The 15,189-nt window shown below is 32.1% G+C and overlaps 1 protein-coding gene across 1 annotated transcript in view; it reads right to left on the bottom strand.

The window, feature by feature from the left end:
* The window catches only part of LOC129227890 (dipeptidyl peptidase 9-like), a 64,057-nt gene that overhangs the window by 6,597 nt on the left and 42,271 nt on the right, over window positions 1-15,189 (bottom strand). Inside the window, 8 exon segments of the mRNA XM_054862509.1 lie at window positions 3,061-3,074; window positions 3,076-3,204; window positions 4,055-4,098; window positions 4,601-4,703; window positions 9,394-9,505; window positions 11,409-11,586; window positions 12,714-12,849; window positions 14,774-14,855. Coding sequence (XP_054718484.1) covers window positions 3,061-3,074; window positions 3,076-3,204; window positions 4,055-4,098; window positions 4,601-4,703; window positions 9,394-9,505; window positions 11,409-11,586; window positions 12,714-12,849; window positions 14,774-14,855 — 798 coding nt within the window.

The raw sequence follows: 15,189 nt of genomic DNA on the forward strand, positions 1-15,189 counted from the left end.
TCGATTTTGTTCTCTTTCTATTCCAATTTTAAGAACTTTTCACCGAGCAAATTATCATAAGATGGACGAGTAAATTACCTAGTTATCATAACGTGGAACCGTAACATGGGCAAGCCAATTGGTGACAAATTCACCATACATTATTTGTACATATACAGGCAATCCAAAAGATCTTTTAATTTTTCTACTACGGGCAAAGCCATGTGGGAACCACTAGTTACAAATTAAAGCAGATACAGCAGACCTGCCAACCTTATGACATGATAAAATAGGGTTGAAGTTTCAACACTTCACTTTATCTACTTGTTTGTTGGCACTCTCAGCTTCAAATAAGATGACACTGCCCCCTCTTGGTTATTTACTATTCCAGACTGATGACTTCTAACTCGAACAAAACTGCAGTCTCTGGATGCGATAACTGGAATGTCCGCATATTGCATGTAGTTCTGCCTTAGCCATGGCTTAAGGCAGCGTTTCTTAATTTCTTTGATTAGTGGAACCCTTTTTAATGTTCCCTTTTTCGTGGAACGCTTGGTGTTTCAATAGTTTACAGTGGCTTAGCCAGTATTCTGTTTTGGAGAATGCCCATTTTCTTACATCAAAGAGACTATCACATTAACTATTTCTCATTAAACTGCTAATTAAACACACATCATTTAGATCATTTTAATTATTGATGATTGCTAATTATTATTTCTCATTGTAAAATACCAGTACACTTCTATTTGCGATTCTGAGAAATACTCAGAATTTTTATAAGGAACAAATAACCTCAGAATGTATGCATGAGTTATATGGTTAAAATATCTTCCTAATTAGGAAAAGAAATATGGATGTGCTTTACCTACAAAAGTGTTAATAATTCACTTAAATTTACGTAAAAAAAATTTTAAACCTTAAAATTAAAAATTTGAAAATATCGCTTTTTTTTAAACATTTTTTATTTATTTACAAATCAGAGTTTTTAATGTCACTCTCAGACAGAACTAGAGTCGCTGTATATATAGCAGCCTTAGACGTAACTAAATCATTTAGACCCTCGTGACCAGAACTCCTCCTTAAAATGGTCATCACTCGTTAAATGCATTAATTGTCCTTTCAACTGCTGCCATAGATACTTTTCACTACAGAGTCCCCCGTACCTGCCACTTTTTGCGGTTTAACCTGTTGGATGCAATCCTGAAGCTAGCTCTGATTTTTTTTGAACCAGATCAGTAATCGAGCAATCCCTGGTCCTGCACCCCCAGATGTATCGTTTCGCTTGGAAGACCTTGTGACCACGAGCATATTTATCGTCCCCCAGTCACCATTAATGAAGACGGTGGATCTTCGACCAGCGAGGAATGAACCCGGGACCCTCCGGTTACAAGTCCGATGCCTTACGGATCAGGCACCACAGTCTTGCTATAGATATTCAGAGTGGCTAGTATCAAGGGCAAAATATTTGAAACTGATGTCAAAAATTGTAATTTATGGCAACATTTGGTAATGTTGTAGGAGAGGGGATTTGGGTGCTTTCCCGAAATTTGTTTAACATTGAAGCCACTTTTCAACTATTTTTGGCGATATTAGGGAGTCGACAGCTTCTTCCAAAACTTTTTTCAAAATTAAAGATTTTAAAACCCAATTTTATGTCATCTTTGGAGATATTAGCTGAAAAATAGGTGTTTTGGGATTAATCTCGAGAAACTTTCGAAGTTAAAACCTTAAAGGCACCATTTCATGCTATTTTTGATAGTCAAAAATTTGCATTATTTTATGCGAGAAATAAAATTGCTCCCATAGTGGCTACCTCAGATGGGTAATAATGCTTAGATTAGATGCGAAAGTGACAGTAAATGTATTTTTGAAAAGGCGTTATTTTTGTCGATTTTTTTAGGTGACAAATTTGAAAGGTGTGAAAAGAAAATTTACAAATCTCATGGAACCCCTGAGAGAGCTCCGTAGAACCCTGGGGTTCAGCGGAACACAATTTAAGAAACACTGGCTTAAGGCAAATAACTCACTGCTAAATACCCAAACTATGTCTTCAATTAACGAGTCGAACCGCACCATGCTGTGGACACTTGCTGGTGAGATAGATTCATTTTATCTACCAGTTTGATGGCGTTTTCAGCTTCAATGGGATGACATCTGCTTTCAACTCAGTTATTCACTATTCCAGGACTTACGAGTTCTAACGTAAACAAAACTGCAGTCTCTAGACAAGATATCAGGGTTATTTGGTATATTGCATATAGTTCTGCCTTAGCTTTTGCTTAGGAGCAGGAAACGTACTGCTAAATAAGTACTAGTGTTTTCATTTTATACTTTATAAAATTATACTTTGTTCTCTGATTTTTTTAAATTAGTCTTTGGCCTAAAACTTTTGAAATTTGGCTAATATTTTGAAATCTCTATTAGGGGCCTTAAGCACTAAGACAATTATGTCATCTAAACTAAGATTTTAATTAACGTTCTTAAATTGACACAAGTTATTATTGACACTTAAATTAAACACAAGTTGTAAAGAAAATTGCTGAATTTTCTACTGCAATGCATTTTAAGTAGAACTACAAACTTAAATTTCAAAGTTTTTTTTTTTGGCGGGAGGGGGGGAGTTTGAAATAAGGTACATTAAAAATACTTTTGTATTCTAGATCGATAGGCTTTGCGTAGTACACAATTCAGGAAATTATCAGAAAATGGACAATGCAGCAACAGATGCTAAAAGATTGCTGCTCAATACGCAAAACTTGCCCAAGCCTTTTTTCTCATGTGCATACAGATTGTATTGTACAAATTAATGGTGCCATCAGGACTTGTAAGCATTGAGAAGCTACGGCAGGGCCATCTACTTGGATTAGAAGAACGATTTTCCTTTTACAAACAAAAATCTTAATAACTTACGAAAAACTAAAGGAAAATGGGGAAATTCGACATTTGAATAAAAGAGGGTGAAACAGGCAAAGCTCGGGAGTCACTCTTGAGAAACGAGAAAGTTGAAAGTTCGGTTTTGCTCAAAACAAAAAAAAGGGAATAAATTTCAGTCATGAAAGTAAGCTGATTAAATATATTTACTCATCAGGAAATTTGATGAACATATGATAAAACAGAGCCAGTGGTGTAGCCCCCAGCATTTTTTGCAGGAGTATCCATGTATCGCTCTGTGTATCCGGTGTCGTATAACATCCAAGATGTTACAGGTGCCCCAGCAATAGCAACCTAAGAAAATTAAACAGAATGAAATATTCGACATTCATGCCTCAAAAAAATCCCAATGTAAGATTTATTATAAAGATGATGTTCAAATTTGAAGGAGATGGGTAAAATCAATTTTTTTTTTCCTTTGTGATTCTTTAAGGTAGTTTTAAAAATACAATTTGGAAAAAATATACTAATTTATAAAATCTGCAACATTGAACAAGATGACTTTTTCTTGATTTCATAGAAAATTTACTTATTAAATGGATTTCAAGTGTATCTGTTTATCAACTGATTAAATACATTAAAGAGTTTCATATGACTAAATCAGCTGGTAACTACATATAAGAGTGACATTCAAACAGGAAATAAATAAGACGTTTTTTCTGATATCTTATTGTTACGAATCAAGGCTAGGTTCTAAAATCTAAACATTCGTATCTCAATGCTGAAATATCCATTTTTTATGAGAAATATAGAAAGACTTTCTCAAAAAAAAAAACTCAAATATAGAAGAAAAAAAAGCATAAGATTAAAAAATATAAGGACTTGCTTAATCACAGGACAGTTTTAAAGTGCTGCATAATTTGGTATAGTATATGGTGTTTCAAAAAAAATGTGCAGGCAGTTGCCACTAGTTACGCAAATAAACATGGAATATTTTATCATGCTAGTACATACATTAAAAGCTTGACTCCTTTCGATTTCAAATAGAGAGCTGTAGGCAAGGGAATTGACGGTTTATGTATATAGATAAATGTTATTTTACAAGTGATGGCAGGAATGAAAATTTTACAAATGTATACATAATTTTACAACGATTAAAAACATCAAATTCAAAAACAAAATAAGACAAACCTTACCTTTAAAGGATATCTGGTCTCTGAGCTATGCCCATGAGTGATAAATAACCCCCTGGAAACAAAACACTTAACGTAAAAACGATTCTTACATTAGAATTACAGACGGAATAACATTAATTTAGAATTATAGTTTAAAACTTATTGTTTTAAAAAATAGAATTTTCTTTATTGAATCTTAATTTTTGTGTCAAATTAAAGTAGACAACTGAATGAGATAGTTTAAGGTCACTTTATGAAAACGTTGGCTAAGGGGTTTTTTTTTTTTTTTTTTTCTGCTTTTACTTAATGGTTCTTATTTCAGGACATAAAATTTGCTCCATATTTGTTTATCAATCTCACTGCTACAAAATTCCAATTTTGTGAACAAAAAAAAAAATTAAAATGGTTTGGACAGAAATGTTCAAAAGCACTAGTTTAATGTAATAAAGTTTAAACCTCACTCCTAAAAAGCAGTTAGCAAATACCTAGTAAACTGAAAATAACAAGAGTGGTTATAACAGTCTCCAGCAAACCATGTGATAAAAGATTTTTATAAACTATTAAAAAATACATGCCATATGACCATCCATGTACAGCTATTCTGTCCACATCAATGTAGCCAGTTGTTTCTGAAAGCCAAAGTAGAACTTCTACTTGATCAGCTATCTCAACTGTTCCCTATACAATGGCAAAAACATGAAATTATACAGCTGCAATAACATAGTAGTAGTATATAACTACATCTTTTCTACCTACATATAAACTGATAGTGATGAGAAAAAAATTGTAAAAGCAATCTTTGTACATTTAAAGATACTGGACACATGAATGATAACATTTTAGAAGTATTCAATTTGAAATGTTTTTAATACAACTCATTGGACAACACTTATTTTTTATTAGGATCTTTCATAGATAAATCATAGGAATCATTATTTATTTTTGTATTAAATTAATCGAGTCAAAACTAAGGTGGTGTTTATTACCAAGTTCAAAAAAATAAATAAATGATTACATTTATTAATAATTGTTTCTTAAAATTTTTTTTTAAAGAATTAAATGTTTTACTGATATATATTGGACGTGACCAAAAGAAGAGAAGCTTACTGTTTGACCGCAGATTGTGTGTAATTTGGCAAGCTGCCAAGTAAAGACTATTCCATTTGAATGAATCTAGCAGGGGAGAAGGGAAAATAACGATGGGATTTTCTGATGCAAAAGTTTTATAATGTCACTAATGCCTTATTCATTTAATGCATTCTCTAAAATAAAATAAGGGAAAACAAAAATAGTTACCACGGAAACAACAAAAAGAAAATAAAATATTTTCATTTTTTTCAGGAGCGTAAAAGCAAAATGGTAAGCTCAAAACTTTGTTGTGAATAAATAAATCAATTTTTGCCGTGAGAATATAAATTGGATACTTTAGGTTAAAAAAAAGTTGCTGAGAGCAAATTTTCGTTTTTACAAAACTAAAGCTTAATAATAGAGAGGCAAAAGTGCACATCTGTAACAAACCAACTAACACCCCTATAAACTAATAGATAGGTCCATTTCTGCCTATAAACTGGATATTAGCCTTTCAATGTAATCGATGGTCAGACAGTAATTTCGTATTTTTACATGCTATTAAGGTACAAAGAATCATGTTTATGTTGTCTTAAGGTACAGGTTGTATTGTCAGATAACTATCATTCAAAGAATTATAAAATTTATGAAATGAAAGGCATTCTTCATGAAACAAATGGATAGCACTTATAAAAAATAAAAAAAACAGTTTGCTACTCTAGTGTCTTGATGAAGGTTGTTTCCAAAATAATTCTCCCACTTGCTATACTTAAAATATTTCAAATTTTAATGAATAAGACTTGCCTGCGTGCCCGGCGTTGCACGGGCTACTTAAAAAATGAAAGAGCTGTTCAATTGATGTTTTTGTATTATTCTGACATCAGTTTCTAAAGCGCTAAGGAGTAAATAATTATGCGTAATGCAAGGTTTGCAAAACACCAGTAGAGCATATTTTTGGCAAAAATATCTTTAACGTTAATCATAGTTATCAATGATACAAGTTATGAGTATTTTCAATTAGCACAAAAGATGAAAATATATGCATTATCAACTATAATCTGTGCTCACGTTAAAATGTATTACATCTGATAGACTATATCTGAACTATTTACGTACAATTACAATAAGCTTTTTACATAGAATGATACATACTTTTTGGTTGATTACGTGAAACTAAAGCACCAAGACTAAATAACTACCAATAAGCATTAATTTAATGCAAGTGATTATTTCAATTTAGCTTTAGTTAAAATCCTTAAAAACAATCTTTTTTGTTTAAACCTGTTTCACAAAGAAATCCAAAATATCTTAAGTTAACATGTTCTTTTAACGATATAAACTGTATTTTAAAAATAGAAACAGGAAGAAAAAAGAGAGTTATTACAATTCGAAAACTCACCCATGTGACGGGAAATGTCCAATAAAATAAACATTATTAGTCGCACATTCTAAGTGTACCAAAATATGAGGCCAGTGAATGATAAACTTACACTACAATCAATAAACATAGCTAAAGAAACAACTTTCATATGCTGAAAAGAGTTAAGAACGTTGAATGTAAAAAATAAAAAAAGGACAGACGATAAAATAAAGGCTATGTCCGAATAGGACAATAAATTTTAAACTTATTTAAAATGAAATTCTAAACGGAAACGTTGTTTTAAGATTTGGACAGCAACCAAAAAAATCTCTTAAAACAATTATTAGAATTTTATTTGCTCACTCATATGCAAAATGGCAACAGGAAAGAAATAAAAATTCCTGAATAACGTTATGTTAATTAACGTTTTGATTAATATCTCCGCTAATTAAAGTCGCACAATTACGAGATTGGTCCTATTGTTTTCTTTGGAAAATTTCGAATTGATCGGTATCTCGTTCGACTCTCGATTCGCAGCGGTTCTCGAGTAGATAGATCTTCAGACAGACAGACAGACAGACGCGAACAGATTTTAATATTATAGTGGACTAGCTGCATCGCCCCGGCTTTGCACGGTGCACCTCGAAAATAATAGTTATGTCTGGTGACGCATGTTCAACAATCAGGCTTGAACAAAAAAAATCAGCTAAATTTTGCGGCAGATTGCGAGAAAATAACCAAAAAAGTAAACATTTAAATCCCCTGATTGTACGAAAAGCCTCAAAACAAAAACCAAAATTTAATTTGTTTATATTCAAGAAAAAAAAAATCACAACAGATCTTTCATTTAACGATTTTTTTCACGCTGCAACTACTAATTTTAATAAAAGCATTGTTACGGAAAGTTGAGATGAAGCACTGAATAATAATTTGAATGGAGGAAAGCCTTTGAAAAATACGGATTTTATTTTAAAATCTAAGAGTCATAATTAATATGTATAGTTCTTAATTGATATCTCCGCTAATTATTTTCGGAGGATTATGTTAAACAGTCAAACATGAAGACGGGAAGATTACAAATCCATCGATACCTGCCTTGATGGTCAGTTCATTGGCGTTCGGGAGAAGTTACTTGGACATACATAGATACATACAATCAGTTTTTCATTATATAAGATAGTAGCACATTGAGTGAAAAACATGCCAAGTTCAAGATGAATAGTTGTTTAGTGACAACCACTAACATGCAGTGTAACACAACTTCTATATTTATAAATATACTAGCATTCCCGTACCCGGCATTGCTCGGTAATGGAATTAGCAGGGGTTAACAGTAATTGGTGCACCTAGTTTCGAAAATCCCTCATAATAATTACTTATTACCTATAACTTTTTCTAATTTGGGGAGGATCCCGGGGACCCTGGACTCCTTATATATATATGCCCTTGTCCTTAACCGATCTTTAACTGTTATTAACGATCCTTTTAAAGTATTGATTATCTTTGTAAACACAGGTCATCCACATTTTATTGTTATACCTATGTTTAAGCTAGAACTTCTTTGTATACAACATTTTTAGTTTTTTTTTTCTGGTGCTAAAATTATTAAACTGCTTGTTGAACTGGCTTTGGAGGAAGCTACATAACATTGGTCGTGTGAAAAAATGTCTTCTCTTAAATCGATCCCTGCTACTTTTAATGTCTGTCCTTGTGACTTATTAATGGTTATTGCAAAGCAAACTTTAACAGGAAACTGCACTCTTCTAAATTCAAAAGGACAGTCCGCCTGTGATGATGTTCTTAAAAACTTCGTTTCTAGTTTTGAAAAAATAAAAGCAAAAGTCAGAGACATTATGATTTGACTTGAGAAAAGCCTCGAAGAATCACATGATAAACAAAAACAATATCAAATTTATAGTTCGCTATCGACCAAAAGTTGAGATGAAGTACTGAATAATGATTTGAATGGAGGAAAGCCTTCGAAAATAAGAGATTTGAATTTCAATGACAGGTTTTTAATTTCGCAGAAATTAAAGGGTTTTAATTAATTTCTCCCGAACTAATTGAGATTTCGAAAAATCCTTTCTTAGTGGTTACTTTCGTAATCATGCGGACATGCCTGCCAAATTTCAAGTCTGAAGCTTCAGCGGTTTCGGCTGTGCGTTGATATATATATGTGTATATATATATATATATATATATATATATGTTATCTCAGGACATTGATTTTTATATATTAAGATATATATATATATATATTTTAAATGTCTCAAAAATAAAAAATTGTGCAAACAATAAATAAGGTAAGCACACCAGTAGTGGCCAGAGCTTCAGAGTGCTTCAGTAGTGGCCACCTCAAAGTTTATATTGGAAAAAATAGGATTCCAGGTTTCTCAATTGATTCAAACGTGTAAAGGTAATAGTCCTGCACGTTTGAATCCATTAGAAGACCTGAAATCCTATTTTTTCAAATATAAACTTTGAAGTGGCCACTACTTATGTGTTTACCTTACCATGATGAATTAAAATCGTTATTCACTTAAATTAAAATGTTTACTTTTATGTAAAAAGTTTAAAACATTAAAACAGCATTAAACATTAATAATCAGCAACAAGAACTGCTGACATGTATTTCAGGGTTACAAGGAACACCCTTTAAAATGTAAGGAACGTATGAATAAGGTATCCTGCACGTTTTTGTATTTAAAAAAAGGAGCTTCTCGTAGCTCTGACGCATATACCTGCAATTCTTAGAGCTATTTGGGTATCTTGAATGTTTTATGCTGGTTTTAATATTACTTGTCTTTGAGAAAAAAATTGTATTACAAAGTTCAGTTTAGCTAAAGTTTACTCATTTATTTTTCATTAAGTAATTTTCTATTAATATCTTGATCTTCTACCAATTTTAAAGTATGCACAAAATATTATAGAAGCAATTACCATTCTTCCTTTTATGTGACTTTCGAATGCAACTCCTCTGTGCCTGGAGCCTCGGCAATCAATGGCCACTACGACGTAACCTTCAGATGAAAGCAGATACTGCCTAAGATACCTAAATTACATTAACAAAGAGATTATGAAACAAAATTGAAAATTATGTATTAAAATTTAACTTGTAAATATAATTACATGCAGTCTGCATATCATCATTAGATAAAGCTATAGGGATCTATTTGTTGAGGCTTTTTTATGTGTGTGTCTGAATACAGGCTTTTCGCAATAATGGACATTTCATGAAACTCTCCATCAGAAAAATCATTACTCAAATTTATTAATATGGATTTGCTTAAAAAATGCACCAAATTCATAGTCTTTTGTTACATCGTTTTTTTATAATTCTTTCATACTGCACCAATATTATCTTCACTAGTTGGCATCTACATGGATCATAGAGGAAAAAAAAAAACAAAGAGCAAATACTTGCCAACTTTGACACCAAAAACCAAATTATCACCATGTTTCAGATCAATCTACTAACAAAAACGCCAAATTATCACCAAAGACAGTCAGTCTTTTTCCATTAACTCAAAAGTAAACAATACTTTTAATTTTATGTTTATTAATACCATTGCTTTTTTCAAAAAAAAAGTAAAATATATTTCACAAAATGAACATTTTTTTTTTTTGAAAAAAAAAAGGGGGAAAAGATAAAGTCACAAAAAGAACAGGAAAAAGTTCCCGTGAGACTCTTCGGCTAATTTCAAATTAGAACATTAATAACTAGTATGTTGTGGCCATCACGAAACTTTCTTCTATATTTTTCTTTTTTTTTCTGATCCCTCCCCATGCTTGACGAGGAAGCAATATTCCCAACAAAAACAAAATGACACATGCAAAAACTTGACGACTATCCCAATGTCTGAATTATTGCAAAAGCAAAGCAAAGAGCGAAAATTGAAAGTTATTTTAAAAGCCTTGCTTGAATGAATTACAAATATTTTATTTGTTAACAAACATAAGATGGCAACAGTTAAAAATTTTAAATCATTGGGATAATATTTCCTATCATTTCCATACAATTAAAATCACGAGAAATACGCAGACGACAATCTATTACGATTTATCTTTCTTATTGTTGCATTAATAAAAATATTTTTATTCGCAAAAAAAAAAAAAAAAATCAACACCTCTTGGAGCGATCGGCGTCAAAATAGAACCAAAGCCTGTTTACATATGGATTCACATATATTCCAAATTTCAACCAGAACGTAGCATTACTTCTTGAGATAGGGCACTCAAAATGGAAAAAAAGAACGGGTGATTGCGCTACCCCCCCTTTTTAGCTGTTGACACAAAAATAAAATCAGTTCTTATACCCACTAAGGGCTACTTGCCGATAAATTTTTCTTTCATTCCGTTCATTATTTCTTGAGATACAGCAGTCACAATTGACGACAAAAAACGTTCTATAGCTCACCCCCCCGTTTGAGTTATTGACACCAAAATTGAATCAGCACCTGTTCCTGTTAATACCAACATATGGACCAAATTTTGTTTGATTCCGCCAGTTACTTCCTGAGGAATAGCAAGCACGCGTAACTCGAAAAACGTCCCATTGCTCCACCCCCCTTGGAGGAATTCGCGCCAAAAACTAATGGGCACAAGTTCACATAGGGGCACATATGTGTACCAAATTTCGTTCGATTTCATGCGGTAGTTTTTGTTGTAGAGCGGCCACAAAAAACTGGTCACACACAGACGTGACACACATACATACACACACACATACATACATACACACACACATACACACACACACACACACAGACAGACAGACATTTTCCAAAAATGGTCGAAATGGACTCAGCACACCTTAAAACGTTCGAATCCGTCAAAATTCGAAATTCGAAAATTTGCACGAATCCAATACTTTCTTCTATATATTAGATATAGAAGAAAGTAAAAATCAATGAGAATCAATTGAAGACATACGAAATTAGTATCATATACTTCACCTCATTCCTTTAAAATTATTAGTGACCAGTTGCACTTCGGGCCCACCATAGATGGTCAAAACCGTGGGATATTTTTCCCCAGTCATGTTGGGTGGCTTGAACAGCATTCCATAAATGAGGTGACCGGATTTGAGTCGATGGCTGAAGAGTTCTGGTTGGCGATAACTAGATGGTAGGGCTGAAATATTAAAATATTATTGCTTCGGTACAAATCAAAACAAAAGGCAAGCCATTTTTTAAAAGTAACTGAAATATCTCTAAAGTACATTAAACGCCTCTCAAAAGAGCAACAATTTATGCTGTTAGCTTAGCTTGCAGCAATTTATGCCCGTATTTTGGATAATCGCATAATCTATAAATTATAACTATAAAAAATTGATGGGTTTTGTTGCAGTGGCACCATTGTTGAATCTATCAATCATTAGGATCTTTATCATGAGAGGAAAAATATCAAACATCAAGTTAAGAAAATAGGAAAAAAAACTAAAATTTAAATCTAGTGTAACCAAATGGACACTTAAGGCTGGAAATTAACAGTGGTTCGCTGGTCTGAGACCACAAAAACATCTATCAGACCGGCAGAATATAAATTTTAGCAGTTCATTGAACAGTAGTTACATTTCAATTTTTCTTTTTAAAAAATTATACCTCTATTCACCAATGATTAACTTTTCTTTGCATAAAAAGATAAAGCAAGAAATTTTTACACCCTCATAGCATTGTTTTTACCACTCTATAGCCTTCCTTAAAAAACTACAATACAGATTTGTTGAGTTAAATCCTTGACCAGTACTGATGAACAGAAAAGATGTCTGTTTCATTATCTTTCCTAGTCAGTCGCTGAGGGCATGTTTATTGAAAACTTTTAACTGGCTCCATTTGATAATTAATTTTGTTTCACGAATTTGTGTCCATTTTCTTTAACTTTTCATCATTTAAAGCAGGTCACAAGAATAGACCACTAAATGCTTTACAGACCAGTGAAATTTTGCAGTTACTGGTACATTGGACCAGTAACATATTTTTCTACATTTTTACCCCAGACCAACATGCAAATTACACTGGTTTCATGTTAACAAAATAGAGAAGTAAATTTTACTTGAAGTATGGATACTATAGATACAGTAAAAATTTTACAATGGCTTCCGTATCATCTGCATTCATGGTGAGAATTTTAAATAACATGAAAAAATTTCTGATATCTCTAATAATCTCAACAAGGTTCAACTTAAGCAGCTTAAAAGCTTCTTATGCAAATTGTTTTAATAAAACTATGAATGTTAAGAAATAAATCACAAAACTTACCAGATGGTTCTAAAAAATAACCTAATGCTTGAATCGTTACTTTGAAAGGGTAGTTTAATGAATAAATAATTTGATACACTTGGCCGAAAGATGTCTGACTAACGTTACTCTGAATTGATACAAAAAGAGTTCGATCCTGCAAAAAAAAAAGAATTAGGACAGTTTTTTTTTTTTTTTGGCAGGTAACTACATAAAATAAGAGATGCAAACAAAGTTTGTGCAAAAACAATAATTCAGGATTAAAAGAAAAAAAAATCATGTGTATTTTTTTAGTGTAAGACTTCAGATCAGTGACTCATAACCCCTTTTCGATGAAGCCCCACCAAAGCCCCTTAAAAATCCTGATGCTGCTAATGGCAATAAATAATTTATGTTAATAATACTACTCAGAAATAATACAATCACAATATTAGATTAACATACTACAAAAAAAAAATAATCACACATAGAAAAAAAAAGTCCACACTCAAAAGTCAATGAGTCATTGCTGAAATTTTTCATTAAAAGGTGCATTTGATAATTTATAAACTAAATATTGAATTAAGGGTGCACATATGTCCCATGGCCCTTAAAGGTTAAGACTCTATATTGATCTCCATATCCTTGATAATTGAGTAGGAACATTAATATCCTGACAGCGTCATCACAGGTAAAGCAATAAATTAATAAATAAAAGAAGCAAAGAATAATTCATTGAATAATATGGTGCCTGCAAATTTATAGTTAAATTCGAAAAAAAAAAGACAAAAATAATGCAAAAGTTAAATGGAACAAAAATATGATTCATTTCATGCTCTCTAAATAAAATTTACATAAAATTGAATATGTACATCAAATAAAACATTAAATACTTTTTGCTTTTATGATACATATTTTAATATTTACTTTAATTTTAATAAACTTGAAAGTAGAATTTTTTAAATTTATTTTAATGATTTGTTTGTTTATTTATTTTTAGCTACTTATTTATCTATTTATTTTTGGTAGCTTATAACTTGGCAATTTAGCTAACTTTACAGTCATAAGCTTCATTTTTTTCTTTTAATCCAGTCAATTTGAAATGCCGCTTTGCATCCATCTGATTCTTTCTCTTTTCTTGTATATTCTTCTGGTTCTCTAAAGTTTTGTGATATCTTATACCACGGCCCCACTAGATAGCGTTGACTCTTAACGGGCCTTGACAATTTATGACTTTTCTGTGTAAAATTGATGCAGCTCATGCATCCACCAATCAATGTCAATGTTTCAAAGTTTTTATTTTCGATTGGACGTCGGCCATTTTGACTGCAAGAGGAGCTGAGCGGAGCCCCTGCATCCATCTATCAATGACAACATAATGGAAACAGGGGTTCCCTGTAGCGCCCAGTTTGTTGACATGAGTTTAAGCGATTGTCACGACCTATAAGAATTAAAAGGGGCCATGCTTATACCTACATGTTTAGTATACAGAAGTAAATCTATTGAAATTGGAATTAAGACTCCAGCATAAAAGCATACAAAATTGTATTCTGCCCTCTGGCTAATCAAAAAATTATAAATGTATCTATAATAATTCAAAACCATTTTTCACAGCTCCATTGTCATGTAACATAACTTCTCCAAGATCTGACATTCCTGTCAAAAATGCTCTACATTCATTTTTGCATCAAAAATGAAGCTATTCATTGTATTCAGTCGGAAAACTTCCAAGAGAACTTAAGATGGGACTTGAGCACTCTGAACAGAAGCAGAATCAATAAGCTTCTTGAGTTTAACAGTGATGAATAGCATCACTTTGTTTTTAGAGCTATGGCCTTGACCTTCTTTCAGATAATTACAGCAATTGGCAGTACTAAGGGAAAAAAAGAAAGAAAGAAATCCAAAATTCCCTGCACTTTCCAGGTTTTTAAGGAAAATTTCGAGGTTCCCTGGATTTTCTCTGTGATATGGCAACAGTGATGATACTTTTTCTTGAGACAATCTATTTTTAAGAATCAAATGTAGCTTGGTTCTTAAAAAATAAATAAATAAAAACTTGACGCCAACATACTGATACATTTCAAGAAAGACAAACTACTTACATAATTCATTGCTATATTATGAGAATAACCCTGGGTAGTAAGCCGAATAGGTTCCTGGGGATTATCTATATCTACAACGTATCTGCAAAACAAGATATGAAAAGAGTTAGATTTAAACTGAAGTTTAATTACACGTTTTGCTTTTTTACAGCCTAATACACATTGTTTACAGCTTTAGCTCTGTTTACAGCAACACTATATTGACGTGGCATTATTAAACAATGAACAGTCTCCCCCCTGAAGTTCACCATACAAATTTTCAACAACAAACAGAAATATTTTTTAAAAAAGCAAGGTCTGTTTTGACGTCTCTAGCATTTTAAGTCATCCACTCCTCTCTCTCTCTCTTTCTTTTTTAAATATTTTTTGCCAAATGGAACTGATTTGGAAATAACACCAATATTGCACAAACAGTA

This window comes from Uloborus diversus, chromosome 8 (assembly GCF_026930045.1).
Source record: "Uloborus diversus isolate 005 chromosome 8, Udiv.v.3.1, whole genome shotgun sequence".
Taxonomy (NCBI): Eukaryota; Metazoa; Arthropoda; class Arachnida; order Araneae; family Uloboridae; genus Uloborus; species Uloborus diversus.